The sequence below is a fragment of the Urtica dioica genome, chromosome 10, assembly GCF_054948205.1.
Source record: "Urtica dioica subsp. dioica isolate 48M chromosome 10, U.dioica_male_clone48M_v1_H2, whole genome shotgun sequence".
Taxonomy (NCBI): Eukaryota; Viridiplantae; Streptophyta; class Magnoliopsida; order Rosales; family Urticaceae; genus Urtica; species Urtica dioica.
In genome coordinates this window covers 495,252-514,019 of record NC_142765.1, presented here as the reverse complement: position 1 = coordinate 514,019, position 18,768 = coordinate 495,252, and the positions used below count along the sequence as shown (strand labels likewise).

Genomic DNA, 18,768 nt, shown 5'->3' with positions numbered 1-18,768 from the left:
ATTCGCTTAGAACACGACGATGTTGATGATCGTCCGAAGATCGATCCTATCATTGTTGATGATCGTCCGAAGATCGATCCTATTGTTGTGGAAAAACCCAATAGTGTTCGTGCTAGTTGCTCTTTGAATCCAACCACGCCGGTGACACCGAGTTCGGATGAAAGCGTCGAGTGTCTTCTTTTCATTGATGACACCGAGTTCGGAGGCACAATTCATGTTGCAAATGGGCGAGCGTACATGAATGGAGGCGTAGTTCATTTCTCACCTTTGGAGGAAGGAAATTTACGCGTGGCCGTTTTGGGGGTTTTGATTAAAAAAGTAAAATTACCAATTCCCACCGAAGAAGCTCAAACCGTTGAAGATGCTATAGGCGGGTTTGTCTCGTGGCCGAAGAGACTCATGGAAATGGACTCGGGAATAGAGAGTCGCGGTCCGGTTGTCAAACAACTCTCAAAGCTCGGTTTTGAGAGTGAAGCTAGCATCGATGATGCTAAAAAGATTCCGTACAAGGTGATTAATCCCAAGTATCGATTGCTCGCTCAACATGCCAACAAAGTAATGTTACCGGAAGGGGATGTGATTATGGTCAATGTTAGTCCAAGTCTCGCGGCTATCCCGATTCCGGTGTCATTTGAAGACATTTCCGATTTTTTGCAATACTTGGAAATTGGCGCGGGGAGCATAACGGTTTATATGGAGTAAGATTTTTCTTTATATGCGTTTTTTAATATCAATATTCAATATTTAGTGTTTTGATCAACTAAATATTTGTTTGTCATAGCTATCTACGCTCGAGGCTAGAAAAGGCGAAGAAGACTCGGAATTTTTGTTTTATAAATCCGAGCTTAAGTTCGTACATCGCAAATGACGACGAGGAGGCTTATTTGTCAAAACGAGTCAAGGACGTTGGAAACGTGGTACGAGATTGCGAATTTGGTGAATTAGTTTTGATGCCGTATAACAAAGGTGCGCATCGGATGCTCGTTGTCCTCGACCTTTGGAGAAATAGCGCTATGTTCTTTGACCCGTTGAGAAATAAAATCCCAATCGATTTAAATCGATTGATAAAAAGGTAATATTTTGATTTCTTAAATAATTTTTATTATAAATCGTTCTAGATGTTTTTTCTCTTATAATCTCCGTGTTATATAGGGTTCTTGTTGATTTCAAGCTCGAGCATCAAAACGCCCATAGTAACGGGCAATCAACGTACATCAAGGCTTGGGACGCTCCGAGACAAACGGGAAACACGGAATGCGGGTATTTTGTGATTTCTTATATGCGTGATATAGTCGTAGGAGGTGTAGGAAAATTAGAAAATAAGAAATCCTATACAAAAGAGGATTTAGAGAGAGTTAGGGAAGAATGGGTAACTTATGTACAAACATTTATTAACTGTGATGATGATTAGCTAGTTTTTTTGAAGATGAATATATTAGATTTTGAATGTTTTGAAGATGAATGTATATATTAGATATTTTTTGTATTGAAGATTATTTTCAGGTGCTAGTATCGTGTAAAAACAGATTCTGGATTGAAAATAAATGATTCTCGCCGCGGCGAACTATACTTCTCGCCGCGGCGAGACAAGATACCGAGAGCAGGCAAATTAGAAATCTTAGTCTCGCCGCGGCGAGATTTTTTCTTCGCCGCGGCGAGTTTTTTTAAAAAAATTCATCGCATTCCTACAACGCATAATATCCGTTGTAGAATCATCTCGCCGCGGCTAAGATTTGACGTCGCCGCGGCGAAGTGGATTATTCGCCGCGGCGAGTTGATTCTACAACGCTTCAATATCCGTTGTAGAAGGTTCTCGCCGCGGCTCGGAACGTACCTCGCCGCGGCAAATACCTCGCCGCGGCGAAGTATATTTCTCGCCGCGGCGACGTGCTTCTACAACGGATTGAAGATCCGTTGTAGAATATGTCGCCGCGGCGAGAAATATATTTCGCCGCGGCGAGAAATATATTTCGCCGCGGCGAGATGTTTGAAAATATTTAAAAATTACACAATGGATTCTAACCGTTGTAGAAGCTTCTACAACGCTTAAGAATCCGTTGTAGAAGCTTAGTTTCTACAACGGATTATTAAGCGTTGTAGAAAGCTGTTGTATTCTACAACGGATTTTTAAGCGTTGTAGAAGCTTCTACAACGCAGGATTCTACAACACTTAAGAAGCGTTGTAGAATCATTCTACAACTGTTTTTAAGCGTTGTAGAATCCTATTTTTGTAGTAGTGCCATCCGCTTGTAGGAATATTGTAATTGCCGACAAAAATATAAAACTTGTGATAATACTTTACGAGAAAACATTATTTCGAATCCTAATCAACGAGAAAAAGCCATACACTTGGTTGTAGTAGCGTGGAAGCACAAGTTCGTTATCACAAGTCACAACCACTACCCAAATAACAAAATTATAATTGCTGGTCAGAAATCTTTCATCGCCCAATAAATGACAAATTGTATCTTGAAGATATCGGCTGTGTACATTTGAATAGCTTCCATTGAAAATGATATTCAACTAATTTAGATGAAATCCATTAATGTGCCCTTGGTTTTACTATTGGGGTATAAAGTTAAAGCAAACTTTAGTTGTGGACTACATGTGGCAAGTTAGGCATTTTTTTTAGGCAAATGATAAAAACGTGTTGATTTCAGGGTTACAATATTCAAAATATGACCAAACACTTTTTATACGGTTGGTTGGTTGTGTTACTAATTAATACTAAGGGGAAATGGTGGAAATAATACTCAATGTTTGGTCAAAATACTACTTAAATACTCAAAGTTTTTTTTCTTTGGCAAAAATACCACATGTTATGTTATTCTGGGTCCGTTACTACTTGGACCGTTAAGTTCAAACGGAAATTTTAACGGAAAAGTACTTACGTGTAACTAACTCTGAAACTTTGAGTATTTTTGCCCAAGAAAAAAAAGAATGAGTATATAAGTAGTGTTTTGTCTAAACATTAAGTATTTTTGCCACCATTTTCCCTAATACTAATTTGAAAATAAACGAATTTATCGTCAAATTATCACCATTGCACGTTTGCACTTCATAGCTAATCTCGGATTAACGGTTCAGAAGTTGCCAAATCACCCACATAACTATAAATGAGACCAATTACTAAGATACAAATACGACCACACATGATTCACCTTAATCCGTTTTTTTTTTAAATAATAATAATAATGGAAAATAAAATCCGAAATGATGTAGTTATCAAATTAGAAGTTCGCTATATAAAGTGGATTGCAAATCAATTACTAATAATAAATGAGATACAATGATTGATATTATCGACCATCCCGCTCGTACTCCAAACCTTGCCGTGAAAACTCAGATGAATGTGAGTCTGTAATAACAGCGCATCGACAGAATCAGGGCATCCGAGCTGAAGATTTGGAAAGATCTGCGGCCATAGATTTGACAGATAACGTATTCATCGGTTCCGTTCCCATCCACTTTTGGCTCCAACTGAATGATGTTGCTGATCATGACCAAAGATACATAAGAGTGCATGGGATTAAAAGGAGCAGAAAATGAAAGTTTAATGTGAGATTATAATGTATTCTAATAAACTATATCAGCAAGAATGCACAAACACTCACCATTATCCAAGAGATCCGGAAGTTTGAATCTCGACAGCTTTCTTCCATCAGTTCCGTTCCGATCCGCTTCTGGCTCCAACTGAGTGACGTTACTGATCATGACCAGAGATATGTAAGAGTGAATGGAATAAACTATATCAGCAAGAATACACAAAGCCTACATACCCGATAGAGCTCTGTCATATCGTAACCACTGATGACAACATCCACGTGGCAATCTTGACAGGATTAAGCCGTACACAATCAGCATCTAAAAAAAAAATTGTTTCTTTACAGTTGAAGCTGAAATATCAACTAGATCTGTTTATTACCATTTAAGACATTTAACACACAGTACCTTCACAATGTTGAACCTCATTACCATTTGTCCAAACTTCAATCGGCACATATCTTCATTCTCTTGTGTCCAAAACCTCTCAACCACTTCTGATTAGTTGGCAAATCTTACAAATCCTCTGCAAATTACCCGTTTAAACACAAAGCCGAAATGAAGATCTCTAGGACATGCCAGATGTGATACGAATGAGTTACTTAAATTGATATATTTGCACCTTTGGAGAGTGGATTTTGTGAGCCAATGAGAGGAGTGTGAAGCACAGATGGATGAAGAGTCATTGAACTGCCTCCTTTGGAGAGATCTTTTGCATAAAATACAGAATGATTAGAAGCCCAAAAGAGAAATTTTAACACAAGGACAATAACAAGATATGTAAGTTGTACAAATTCAAGCTCATATTTCATCCAAGAGAAAGATAAAGAGTTCAAATACCACACACATATGAAAATCTCAGCTGAATTTGAGTTTCCTTGAAATATAAATATTTATGTATATCAATATAAGAAAAAACATTCTTAAGTTCGTTCTTGATGTGAGCAGGGATTCTTGAGGCAAGTAACAATACAAATAAGTTTAATACACTATGTGTTCAGAGTCATGTATATATGTTCATCGGCCATGAAAACAAAAATTAAAAAAAAGAAGAAGAAGGCATACACAATCATCTTGGTGCCATTGCAGCAACGCCGGGCATGAAACTCGACAGCTTTCTTTCTTCTAGTTCTTCTGAGTTAACCGTGATGCTTTATAAAAAATAAAAAATAAAATTAAAAACTCGCGGTTAACAGGCTTAACCGTTTAACTGTTTTTCCCTCCTTTAGTATGCTCAGAGTCTCGAGTTACAACTTGTTTTAAATAAGCCAATGTACTTTACCTGTGATCCAAAAGAGCAAAGGCTATGGTATGTAAATGTTCATAGAATAGACCATATAAAACGACAGTGCTGAGCGTCAACTTGATGACAGTCTCTGACCATAATGAAGCCGTACACAATCATTACCATGTCTGTTCCTACAAATAGCTAACCATCAAAGAAGACAATTCTTTAAAAATAAGACAGTAATTTGAGAAGAGATCGCAACAATGAATAAAAAGGACACGGTGAGTCAAGGACCACAGCATTCTAGTAAAATCAATGTAGTAATAATACCATGTACATATTTTTATCAGAAAAACAAAAGGCAAAATAAAATGTCATTTCACCTTCAAAGAATAATGACGGTTGAAGCAATATATTTCCGGGCCCGAGAGAATGATTAGAACTATGATTCCATTATTGCCGCGTCAGCATAGAGCTGGGTAAATGACCTGCTTCAGAATTAAGTTGATGGCATTCTCTGAAGCACTAGACATTATGATTAATTACAAATCCACGAGGGTAGTCCACGTACACAATTATTTTCTTGCAATATTCGGATGAAAAGTTTCACTCTCTACAGCTTTCTTCAATCAACAAGTTTTGGATCCAACTACCTGATCGCCAAAGATAAAGAGTGGACAATGGAATTAAAAAGGAGAAAATATATTTTCCATTTAGAACACATCATTCAAGATGAGATATTTGAATGATTTTCCTCACCTTTGATTAGTACTTAAACCTGTCAGAAAAGCGATCGCAATCGGGTCGGAGAAACTAAGCACATGTTGAAGATGAGCCAGATATTACGATACAAAAGACCTTATTTTTTGCAACAATGGTGGGAAAGCATACCCATTCTCACAAAACTGCTTGTTCACAAAGAAAACAAAATCAGCACTTCCCTCTAATGATTTCTAACTCATAGAAAACCATACAAAACACCATAAGTTTCTTTTCTTCTGTCTTAATAATTCACTTTACTCACAATTCAAAAAAGTTCCTTGTAAAATAAAGATCTATGATCTAAATGGTCGTACACTCAAATGATTTTCAAATTTTGATCCGCCACTTCACAACCTAAAACATTATGCTAGTTTCTCAGCAACTACATAACCTGAACTTCAGAAAACCAAAATCAATGAATTCCGCACGAGAAACAATTTCGAAAATTTCAATTGCCGAGTCCAATTCAAAAATCAGTCTTTACAAAAGAAACCTAGGTAAAAGTACAATGGTCGTAACAGTAAACCCAGTTTCTAAGCTCTTAAACCTAACGTTTTACTATCGCAGTCCTTCAATTCCTAGAGCAAACACTCCAAATTCGAGAATCACAATTCAAATCGATTCCACAAACCTTATATTTAGTCAAGAGAATCATGGGCACGAGGGCTCTCCATATACTGCGAATATCTTATCGTTAGTCATTAGTGTTTAATAAAAAAAAAAAATTAAATGTTAAGGCATTTAATCAGATGTTAAGGCATTTAATAATTTACCTTTAATCAGATTGAACTTTGATTTCAGGGATGTGCAATCTTATGCCAATCTTGGCCTTTATCTTTCTCACACCGTTGCTTCAACAATGGTCTCCCTCGTTGTTGATACAGGCAAGAAGATGAGGAACGGCTTCTTGAATATCTTCCCGAATCTCGTACGTCGATTCAAGACGAAATAGGTTGAAATTTCTGAGAAGATAATCATGAAGAGTTAAGAACTGTAAGTTGAGTTTTGGAAGCGCTAGACAACCTTCTCCGGAGTAATCGATGCTAGGTACAACGCTTTCGTCCCACATAATTAGTTCATTTGGATAGAGTGGAAGTGCATTTACGGATTCTTTTTGAGATTGTTGCTTCTCAAAAAATTATACCATAACTTCAACTGGAAATTGCATTCTTACGGATTCTTAAAAGCAAGTAATTGGAAAGATTGCATGTGATCATAATGAGACTGTAACACCTCATCATCAGTCAACTGTGTCCCAGCATGATCGTTGATTTCGAAACCTTCATAAAATTGCAGCAAGTCAACCAGTTGCGCAAAGAGTTTCCCTTTTTCATGTCTATAAAGAGCACTCAAGTGGCATTTGGGAACTAGTATCTGAAACAATATATTGGCAGAGGGAAAAGTATTAGACAGCGAAAGAGTATACCGTATATAGTATTTTTAATGTTTAATTTTTTTTTTTTTAATATTTGAAACAGAATAGTTTGGCTCTTGAGATCAAGCTGAAAATTAGTAATCTCACAATAGTCTTATTTTCGGCCAAAAATAAAAGCATACCTCCTTGTTGGGAGTTGGCTCAAAAGGTCAATCAGAAACTCCATAAATCGTTCACAGTACAACATTTGCTGATACATTAAGAGCCATATGTTCATCATCCCTATTTCCACTCGGTTCCAACGGGAAAACCTCACAATCCAGTATCTGCATGGCATAGAAACAGTATAAATTCATTCATTATACACACACACACACACACACTAAAGAAATTATTACCATCTAATAATTCAAAATGAGAAAACTACCTTCAAAAACTCTTCCATTAGATTTCTCAAAAACTTCACTAATTCAAGCATATTTGAAGGATTAAACTCTTATCAATTTTAAGAGCTTTTTTTAGTAATTTTCTGAGCTAACATATTAGAAGTTCACGTACCTAATAGAGCTCGGTATAGGATCACGTCCACGCGGACATGGCATTCCGTGAAGCTTGAGACATTATGATTACAATCCGTACACAATTAATTATCTTGTTTCAATATCTGCACAAAAGTTTCAATCTTGATAGCTTTCTTCAATCAACAAGTATTGGATCCAACTACCTGATTATCACCATAGACAAACAGTGAACAATAGAATAGAAAATATATTTTCCATTTAGATACCAAGTCATTAAATTGTTGAGATATTTGAATGCTTGTCCTCACCTATGAATAGTAGTCAAATTACACCATTCTTCTCCAAATGATCAAATGATATATTCAACATTAATTCCTTGACTTGAATTACGGCCTCCTTGACTAATAATTTCTTGCTGAGGCAGATATTAAAATTAATAGTTGGTGAGTCTGAGGCCATGCACTGAGTATCTACAAATAGCCAACCAATCAAGCACACATTTTTTTGTAAAACATCTACTTAAAATAAATTATTATAAAAAAATTAGCAGTAAAATATATAGAAAATGGAAAAAAGGATGCGCCAGTACATATACATGATGAATGTGGTAATAATACCATGTACATATCTTATCAGAGAATGCAAAAAGAAAAAGGAATACTTTTACCTGTCACTAAATGATTTAGCTTGCCATTTATCTTTCTCACACCGTTGCTTCAATGGTATCAAAAGAGCTTTGTTTTGCAAACACCGTCCTCGATTGACTTGATTTCCACAGACCCAACGATTGAAGACTGAGCCACATCTTAAGACGCAAAGCTTCAAAAACCAAAATCAATCAATTCCGCAAGACAAACAATTTCAAAAATGTCAATTGCCAAGTCCAATTCAAAAATAAGTCTTAACAAAAGAAACCCAAGTAAAAGCACAATGGTCATAACAATAAACCCAATTCTTAAGCTCTCAAACCTAACGTTTTACGATCCCAGTCCTTCAATTCCTAGATCAAGCACTTCAAATTCGAGAATCACAATTCAAATCAATTCCACACTCATTTAGTTTCTCAGCTTTATATGGAGCCTGAACTTCAAAAGCAAAATCAAGCAATTCCACAAAAGAAACACTGAAGTAAAACCCCAACCCATACTTGATTCCAAAAACGTCAATTGACGAGTCCAATTCTAAAAATCACTGTATACAGAAGATACCCAATAAATAATAAAATCAGAGTAGTCGTAATAGTAAATCCAGTTCTTAAGTTCTCAAACCTAGCATTTTACCATTCCCGTCCTTCAATTCCCAGACCAAGCATGTCAAATTTAATAATAACAATTCAAAATCGATTCCACAAACCTTATCGTTAATCATGAGAATCATCGACACCACGTGCTCGAACGTTCTTCAAGTACTGGTTGACCTCTTTACGAAATGTCTGACTCAGACACGGCTCGGATGGGAGTGGCAAAAGAGTCGGTTTTCCTGCACGGCATATCGTCGAACACCTTGCGGTCTTTCTGAAGCGCGATCGAATCAGGGATGATTAAAGATGACCCAGATAGTTAAAAAGCTTCTTTTTTTTTTTTTTTTGCATACCCATTCTCGCGAAACTGCTTGTTCACAAAGAAAACAACATCAGCACTTTCATTACGATATGTAGATATATTTACTTCCCTTCAACGATTTCTAACTAAGAGAAAACACCATACAAAACCATAAGTTTCTTTTCTTCTGTCCACGCCTAATAGTTCACTATACTTACAAATTAATTCGAAAATTTCCTTGTAAAATAAATATCTATGTTCAAAATGGTCTTACACAAATGTTTCTTTAATGTCAATCCTTCACTTCAAAACCCAAATCAATCAATTCAATAAAAAAAAATACTCAAGTAAACTGTAAAACCAACCCATACTTGATTCCAAAAACGTCAATTGACGAGTCCAATTAAAATAATCACTATATACAGAAAGATACCCAATTAATAAACCCAGTTCTTATGCTCGCAAATCTAACATTTTACCATTCCCATCCTTCAATTCCCAGACCAAGCACGTCAAATTTAATAATAAGAGTTCAAAATCAATTGCACAAACCTTATCGTTAATGATGAGGATCGTCGACATCACGTGCTCGAAGGTGGACCTCAAGAACCATAACACTATGCAAAGGGACAACGAAGTCTGTGTACGAATCATAACCAACACTTGAGTTTAATAAAAATTGAAATGGTAAGGGAGCGTCAGTAGTAGTAAGAGTAGCATGCACATAATTTATCAGAAAAATTCAAAAAATAATAATAAAAGAATAGTTTACCTATCAATAAAGACTCGAGGGATGTGGGCAATCTTATGCCAATCTTGGCCTTTATCTTTCTCACACCGTTGCTTCAACAATGAATGGCATCCCCAGATTCTTAAAACAGAGAGAGAAGCGGGCAAGCCTTGTTCCGGCAAACACTGAAGCTGAGGGCACCCCCAAATGGCCAACTCCTTAAGGTTGGTGAGTTGTTGAAAGGCCTCGCCGTTTAGGGCCAACAGATTCTCACTCCGCCAGATCACAATCTTAGCCAGAGTGGTGGGGAGCAATATTCCATCACCAGGAAACGAATCCCCTTTCCAAAAGTAGATAACTAATTGTTTCAATGATGGGAGTCTGTGTAGATCACTCTCCAAAAGCTTTTTGCAATCACATGTGTTAAGCTCTTCTAGTTTAGAGAGAGAGTCGGGGTGTACATGACAAGCATCCGACGTGTTTGGTAAGCTCATCTTCAACTCCGGACATCCATCTAAGAATAGATACCTCAGCCTGGGGAAAACTAGTGTGCCATCTCCACCAAATGACCACTCCTTCCACTGTGGCATATCAGATATCTTCAATGTCTCTAAGGATCTGAAAGAGGTGCCACTAGTACTGCTGCCACCGTACAACTCATCACCCACACTCACCACGCTATTAAACCCAGATATGCTAAGGTCTTTGAGGCATGGCAATTGTCCAAGCTGAGGCAAACGGAAACAGCTTTTACAGTTCCTTAGGAAGATCGATACTATGTTAGAAAATGAATGATGTCCCACCCAATCTGGAAATATCGTGCCTCTGTAATACTCTATTTCGAGATTACTCACATTTGTATGAGGCCGAAGTGATTCCAATATTTCTCTCTCTCTCTCTGAACTATTTGCATCGCCGGCAGATCCACGACTCCATTGCAAACGTAGATCCGTAATGCCCTTCTTATTCTTCAAATCAGCCTCCAAAGCCTCATTCGCATCAGTCACATTTTCAATATTCGAAATCTCAAGTCTTCCCATGAAAGGCTGAACATGTTTCACTTCTTTAATATTATTCCCCCTATCTCCACAACCGACAACTATTTTACTCAATGTCTGCAAAGACTTCACATTTTTTATTTGGAAGTTCATTTCTTTTAGAGGTGTGCCATAAACATCCAGATGCCGCAAATTGACAAGCCTTTCCATGTTCTTTGGCAATGTCCTAAGATTACGACACTCTGATAGCAACAAGGTCTGCAAGTTGTACAAACTACATATTGTAGCAGGCAACTCCCTAATCACAGAGTTAGATAACTCCAAGTACCTCAAATGTATCAAACTCTTAATTGAATTAGAGATTGAATCACCTATACCAAGCACTCTTAAGTATCTTCCCGACGTCGTAAAGGTTTTATAAGGCCAGCTAAAATAGCACTGTTTATCTGATCTGATAAAGGTGCGTATAAGCCCAAATCCTTCAGGCTTTGTGCTAAATGAGAGGTGCCGAGTATGACTTTGAAGGCTGTCCAAGTCATTTCTTTTATCAACCCTGAAACAAAATCCACGGGATACGAACATGGCTAAATCGTGAACAAGGTCGTGCATGAGGAAAATTGAGTCATCTTTACTCGACTTCTGAAACAATGACCTTGAAACGAGATCTTCCAAGTACTCCTCTCCAACTTTCTCCATTGTCATAGCTTTCTTATCACTCTGCAAAAATCCTTCAGCCATCCACAACACGATTATCCTGTCTCTCTTAAACTCATAGTCTTTCGGAAAGATTGAGCAATAAGAGAAACATCGTTTTAGATGTGTAGGCATACGGCGATAACTCAACCACAAAGCGGGGAGGATGCTTTTTTCTTTACTATACCACACATCGCTTTCGAGAATGTTTTCCCAATTCTCTGGATTTCGATCGGAACGTAATAAACCGCCAAGAGATTTGATAGCTAAAGGAAGGCCTTTGCACTTTTTCACTATCTCTCTGCCAATCGCTTGCAAATCCTGATGTGCATGAGCGTCTTCGTTGTTTCTGAAAGCATGCCGTGAAAATAACCGCCAACAATCTTCGGGCGACAAATCGGTTAACTGATAAGTAGTTGTCTTTCCAATCGCCATAAGAGAGGCTACTATTGTGCTTCGTGTTGTCACAATGATCTTACTTCCTTCTGCTCCAGATTCGAAAGAGCTCTTCAAAGAGTCCCAGAGAAGATAATCCTCATTCCAAACATCATCAAGAACCATAAGAAATTTCTTCCCTCTTAAGGCATCCTTCAAATGCTGCTGAATCTCAAACAACTCTTCTGAACGACACTCTTGCGATGTGACCTTTTCCAAGATTAGTTTTGTAATCTTATAGATGTCGAAATCATCTGATACCGTCACCCATGCTCTTAGATCAAAATGATCATTGACCTTATCATCGTCATAAACGAGCTGAACAAGGGTGGTTTTTCCAATACCACCCATCCCCACAATCGAAATGACTGATAGTTTTTCCTCACTACCATCGCCGGAGAGCAACAAGTTAACAATGACCTCTTTATCATCTTTCCTTCCGTAAACGCTAGATTCTTCAACCAACGGAGTGGGTGGCCTTTGATAAGAAGCGATTTCTCCAAGACCGTCTCTCAGACCAAGATTATCCTTTTGGTCTAAAAGACTCTTGAATCTACGAAGGATCTCCTGTGCTTCATTCTTGACCATGCTATCAAATCCAATAGTAGTGAACAAACCACTTGGGATACTCAAACAACAAGGCTGGTGAGGTTTCAGGTCACGCCTCTGAGCTTCGCTGTTCATGGTATCAACCAAGTCATCGGTGCGATACACCATGTCTTGGAGGTCATCCAGCCACTCCCTGACATGATTGTTAGTGATAAGCTTTTCCTCTGCATCGTCGACCAGCTTTGTCACTGACCTCACGACGTTCCTCAGATCACCCAAAACATCAACAACGGGCTGGTTTTCACGGAACAAGATGGCTGGGATCTCTTTCGGAGCCAACCTTTCAAACAAGACTTGAAGAAAAGAAGAAAGCAACGCTCCTCCAACTAACTCAGCCATGTCTAACTGCCAACAGATCAAGGGTTCTCTATTTTACAATACATATATAGAATCAAAAGTAAGACAATATTTATAGAGTAACTAATTTTTTATTCCAAAGTTGCCTTCTTATCAAACTACCAAAACAATAAAATAAAATTTATAGAACTATATACAATATTTACAAATAAAAAAAAGACTCACATGGAGATGAGGTTGTTTTTCAGAAGAAGATGATTTCTAGAATTCTCAGCAACGGAATTGTGAGCAAAGAGCAATGGAATTGTGAGGAAAGAATGGCAGTGGAGGAGGTCAACAAAGGCTATGCAGAATATTAGAGCAATGAATGAGATGTTGATTTTTACTTTTGCTTTTTTGTCTTTTCCTTTCACGCGGAAACAATAATGCATGGGCTGTCGGCTTTCCACGTCATGTAGCTGGTGGAAATTAAAAAAACATCACTTCTTTTTTTTTTTTATGGAGAAAAAAAACATACCATTTCAGTGGTAGAGAATATGAAAGATGAGATACGAAAGATTAGGTTCCAATTATCTTCTTATCTTCTTTCACATTAAATCAAGGATTAGGTTCCAATTATCTTCTTATCTTCTTTCACATTAAATCAAGGATTGAAATGCTGATGGTCGATTTCGTGTCGATTGTCTAAAAAAAACAGAAATTACGGTGATCGATGGGAATTGCGACGGAAAAATGTGGAAATTTGCTTAAAAAAATATCGACGGAAATTTCGATAAAACACGGAAATGCCGACGGAAATAATGTTGCGTAATTCTTAATATAACAAATAAATTAGTTTCAAACACACACATAGTAAGTTTAAACTCCAAATTCAAGTCTCCAACACACGTAATAATTTCACATATCATAAAAAAAAAAACATAAACAAAAGGTCTAAAACACTTAATAGGTTCAAAAATAAAGATAAGTACAAAACACATACTAAGTTCAACATAGATAAAAAGACTCAATAGTAGGTTGACTCAATAGTAAGTTCAAAACACATTCTAACTTTGAAATCTAAGTCTCAAATATCAAATAAATTTGAATTATATATAAAAAAAAAAATTGAGAAAAACATATGTGAACCACACAACATAAATACACATCTTTCATTCAACAAGATTTTTCCAAAAAAATTAAAACAATTCGATTTCATCACAAATTCAAACTGTGGGCACAAAAGTGGGAATAATACGGGAATTTCGGCGACATTCACAAAAAATGACGGAAATATTGTTGATTTTGCACCGAAGGCGTGGAAATAATGTGGGCACGGTCGAAATTCCTGGGAATGCCGACGAAAAAAATATGCAAAACAACAAATGTTCATTTTTGTGCCGGAATCCAAAAAATAACGAAATTTCCACGCAATTTCCCCGAAATACCCCAAAATTTTAAACATTGCGTTAAATTAAATGCGTCATTTTGAGCACAAAAAAAAACATAATAGATGCGTCAAGGCATACACATGAGAGGTTTGATTATCAAATATTGTAGGAGCGCTGGCTCCTATTTGCTTTTTTTTTTTTAACATTTCCTTCCACTGGGAAACCTGAACATGGATTTATTTTTTAGAGGTCCTCTTCATTGTCTGATTTCAAATGACATTAAACCGAACATTGAAAACTATGTTTAACATCAATGTTAATTAGATAGATCATGGGAGCATATTTGAAGCACCTCCTGATATTATCCATCAGTACAACATGTTTCCCGGTCCCGGGAGAGAATGATTAGAACTATGACTCCATTGTTGTCGGGCCATCATTAAGATTCTTGTCCGTCTTCCCATCTTCTACCTTTGCATCGACTTCCTTGAGCCTTCCATTCTCTGCCTCACCATTTTCTGAGTTCGTTGTTGCTTCGGCTTCTTCCAATTCCATATGCTCCGAGGATTGAGAACCTGCATACTTTACCTGTAATCCAAAATTAGAGCGATTACGATCATATGTTCATGTTAAGAGACCATATATATGACATACCTGATAGAGCTCACTGCAAATCGCTGTCATCTCATCGACACTTCCGACGTGGTGAACGGGCCCGGTGTCGTCCACATGGCGCTCCGTGAATGGCTCGACCTCAGTCAAGTTGAGGCAGAGGTGGTCGGGCCTCTGAAGGAGGAGTTTGAAGTGGGCTGAAGCTCGTAGCATTGCTCGAACAAAGAACGGCGGCAAAACACATAAAGGCCGAGTCGAGCACGAGACATCGCAACCACCAATCTTCTCACGTCTCGAAGATGACCCACAAATCTCGTTCGCACCAGTGACAGCAATATAAAATCGTTCTGCTGACCCTGAAAATTTATCCACCGTTGTAACCTAAGAAAAGACAACAGAATTCGAGTTGTACTTGTCATCATCGGATTAAATATGTTAAAATACGATATACGTAAAAGTACATATTCGGTAAAACCCAAGATAAAAGTAAAACTATAGGCAGACAAGATTCTACTCTGTCAAAACCTGGTTACAATCCGAGCACAAAAAAAAAATCAAAACAGAAAGATGACAACTATGTCCCTGCTGAATCAAAACGCTCCTCCAACCAACTCAGCCATATCTATCACTCACCCAGGTCAAGATTCTCACTTATCTAACGAATACAATATACAATTAGAGTAAGACCATATTTCATAGAATTATCTATCCGTGTTTTCAAGGTTGCTTGCTCACAGGTTATTGTTAATGCGATTTTTCGGATAACATTTATGGGACACGTGTCGGGGTGCGAGCTTGCGACGTGTCTTGATCCTTTGTTGTCGGGGTCGTGTTTCTTGAATTCTTGAGAGGGTGGTGAAAACTCTTTATTCTCTTGAGAGCTTCTGATATTGGTAGGTGTCTTCTGGTTGCCTTCTTTGTCGTTCTCGTCTTTCGTTTGTTCTCTATTTTGGGTAGTCAGGTTTCACTCATTGTATTTCTTTTTCTCGAAGAACAATTGGGTCCTTGATCTTCGTTTATGGGTTAGGAGAATTTCAGGGTTGAGAAAAAAATGAGAGTTAAGAGGATTCTGAGTTCAGAGGATTCTGAGTTCATAGTGAATTCTGAGTTGAGAGTGAATTCAATTTTGATTTGTGTGGGTGAGCTATTTATAGGGAAAACATGCCGCTTGTCGTAAATTCGCTTGTTGCTTGTCGTTTGTTGCAAATCCGCTTGTCGCTTGTCTCAAATTCGCTTGTCGCTTGTCTCAAATTCGCATGTCACTTGTCCCAAATTCGCTCGTCGCTTGTCCCAAATTCGCTCGTCGCTTGTTACAAATTTGCTTGTTGCTTGGTTTTAGTCAAGCATATTTTTAGCCCGTTTGACTAAATTGTCCTTTTAACGTCGTTTTAGCAATTGAGATGTCATTTTTACCATAAGAAAAATAACGGTATAACAGTTATTATAAAAAAAATAAGAGATGTCGTTTATTTTCGATTTTGTCGTTTGTAATTAAACAGTGTCATTTTTTAATTAGAAAATAGGAGATGTCGTTTGTTTCCAATTTTTTCGTGTGTAATCAAACTGTGTCGTTTGTAATCAAGGTTAATGTCGTTTATGACATAGAAAAATATAGACTTGCCCCCATTTTAAGCGGTGGACACTTGTTGGGCAAGGATTAAAATATCGATATCGATACCGATGTTCTGATTTTACTGATATATCGACTACCGATGGATATATCGACGAATATTTTATAACAATTTGAATACCGACTACCGATTACCGATGATATAGGATCCAATGATCCATATATGATATAACAACGTTGTCCCTCAGAAGATGATTTGTGAAGGCTTTTCCAAAATATTAAAAAATAAAACCAGAAAAAGAATGTCATAGCTGGTGAACCTGTGAGTATCGTAGTGGAAGAGGCCAGTCAACAAAGGTGTGACCTATTAAACGAGTTTTGCTTTTTTTACTTTTCCTTCATAGGAGTCAGTCAACAAAGGTGTGACCAATTAAACGAGTTTTGCTTCTTCTTTTTTTTTTTATTTTTTTTTTTTTACTTTTCCTTCATAGGAGTCCTTTTTTTGGATAGTGGGAGAGAGACAGAACCATTTAATTTCAATGTCTAAATCAAATACACAAAGGCTATACATGAGCGGTTTGATTTTTAATACGTCAACCATATTACATTCACATATAACTGGAAAATGTATAAAATAATTAGTAGAGGAACTTCTGTTTAAAGTGTACAAATATGCACCAGTACTAAAAAAAAGACATAAACGAATCACATGAACATGAAAGTGAAATGATTTTAATAGTGATGACTATCAAGTGATACACTTTGAGAGGACCACGCTTGACAGCGTTGAGCAATGATTAATAGTGATGGCTATCAAGTGATACACCAATTGGTAAACCGAAATGATTTTAATATTGATAATGAGTTCTGTTAACATATAAACGGAACGATATGTAGCTTTGTTACACGTTCGTGAGAGAGTTGGACATTTTAAAACTCTGATTGTTGAAATGAATCCAACGCCACACATATTGTGTCACAGAGTTGGACATTTTCTGTAATTCTATCTCCAATTGAACTGAGAGAAATGCAGAACAAAAAACGTTAAAAATAGATAGATATACACAATGGTAAAAAATACTGGAAAAAAATGGAGTGAGCGTATTAGCCCAATCAATCCATCAATATTAGGAGAATAGCCCAGGTTTAAATAAATTAAGTGAATAGTCCAATTAATATTTCACTACCTAAACTATCATCATATATAAGAGCAAAACTCAATTTTCCCAAAACCTAAACCTAAACTCGTTCTCATCTTCGTCCATTTCACGCCACCGATCCACTTCACGCCGCCGATCCATTTCACGCCGCCGCGTCGTCGCCAATCGTCGTCCATCCTCGTTGCTGATCCCTAACGTCGCCGACGAGATCCGCCATAGACGCCGTCAAGATCCGCCATAGACGGCGTCGATTCCGTCGAGCTCCGGCGACGGCGATGCTCGGAGAATCGACGGCTCAGATTGACTCGAAAATCAGCGGGGGGAGAGGAATCGGCGGCAGAGAGGAAATCGACGGCGATGGAGGAGATTGAGGAGAAGTACTTTGTAAATTCGCGAATCGGTTCATTTAATTAACCTACTGGAGTGAGTTAGGTTAATTAATTAACTGATTCGTGAAGGATTTGAAATTCACAAAAATTTACAAAAATCATAACTTAAGTCAATTGATATTCAAGGCATTCAATTAATTAACCTAATTCCGAATTCAATCATTTAGTAAATTAACTTTACTCACAAAAAAATCAGAACCTAAACTAATATTCAACCAATAAGTTAATTAATTAACCTAACTCACTCCAGTAGGTTAATTAAATTAACCATTTCGCGAATTTACCAAGGGCATTACCCGTTTACCCGTTTATAAAATAAAAATCTATCAACAATATAAAGTTTAAAAATAATAAAATTTAGGTGAAAAATATCAAAATACTACTACAATATAAAGAACATTAAAATTCAAAATAAATAAATAAAAAATAAAAAAGAAGTCTTCATTGCAAATTGATCATCTACATTGCAACGCTATCATCTTCATTGCAAAATATTAAAATTTGTTATCTTTTTTAATATTTAAAAGTTAACGGGTCGGGTTCCGGGTAACAGGGTACAGGATGACTATTCTGTTACCCGTACCCGGACCCGTTAAAACCTTAACAGGTATTACCCGTTTACCCAAAAAGAACGGGTATTACCCGACCCGAATAAATCGGGTAACGGGCCGGAACGCGGGTAACGGGTCAAATTGTCATCCCTAGACCTATCAATTATTTTCATTCACATATTGAATATAAACAAATTAAAAATCAGTCGCATTTAATTAAATACACAGAGACATACACATGGGAGGTTTTTTTTTTTTAACATGGGAGCTCGATTATTTTTTTTTTTAAGGCAGCTTTTTGCTGCAGTGGGGATTGAACCCACGACCTCCGCACAGGAGGTGGTGTGGAATTACCACTAGGCTATCCTAGGTACCACAAGGGAG

The 18,768-nt window shown here is 37.3% G+C and overlaps 2 protein-coding genes across 2 annotated transcripts; both read right to left on the bottom strand.

Annotated features, from left to right (window-relative positions):
* Positions 1 to 3,156: 3,156 nt before the first annotated feature.
* On the bottom strand, positions 3,157 to 13,206 carry LOC149382812 (putative disease resistance RPP13-like protein 1). The gene is made up of 20 exons (XM_089628829.1): positions 12,958 to 13,206; positions 9,743 to 12,802; positions 9,523 to 9,609; positions 8,783 to 9,036; positions 8,097 to 8,248; positions 7,738 to 7,899; positions 7,467 to 7,632; positions 7,091 to 7,234; positions 6,708 to 6,907; positions 6,307 to 6,495; positions 6,165 to 6,210; positions 5,531 to 5,676; positions 5,155 to 5,424; positions 4,826 to 4,972; positions 4,609 to 4,694; positions 4,166 to 4,252; positions 3,952 to 4,069; positions 3,780 to 3,864; positions 3,615 to 3,706; positions 3,157 to 3,493 (listed from the first exon to the last, which is right to left on the bottom strand). Exons 1-3 carry the CDS (start codon positions 13,161 to 13,163, stop codon positions 9,588 to 9,590), a joined length of 3,288 nt encoding a protein of 1,095 aa, XP_089484955.1. The 5' UTR covers positions 13,164 to 13,206; the 3' UTR covers positions 3,157 to 3,493; positions 3,615 to 3,706; positions 3,780 to 3,864; positions 3,952 to 4,069; positions 4,166 to 4,252; positions 4,609 to 4,694; positions 4,826 to 4,972; positions 5,155 to 5,424; positions 5,531 to 5,676; positions 6,165 to 6,210; positions 6,307 to 6,495; positions 6,708 to 6,907; positions 7,091 to 7,234; positions 7,467 to 7,632; positions 7,738 to 7,899; positions 8,097 to 8,248; positions 8,783 to 9,036; positions 9,523 to 9,587.
* A 1,071-nt stretch (positions 13,207 to 14,277) lies between these two features.
* On the bottom strand, positions 14,278 to 15,070 carry LOC149382811 (uncharacterized). Its single transcript, XM_089629660.1, has 2 exons — positions 14,757 to 15,070; positions 14,278 to 14,690 (listed from the first exon to the last, which is right to left on the bottom strand). Exons 1-2 carry the CDS (start codon positions 14,925 to 14,927, stop codon positions 14,514 to 14,516), a joined length of 348 nt encoding a protein of 115 aa, XP_089485786.1. The 5' UTR covers positions 14,928 to 15,070; the 3' UTR covers positions 14,278 to 14,513.
* Positions 15,071 to 18,768: the final 3,698 nt, after the last annotated feature.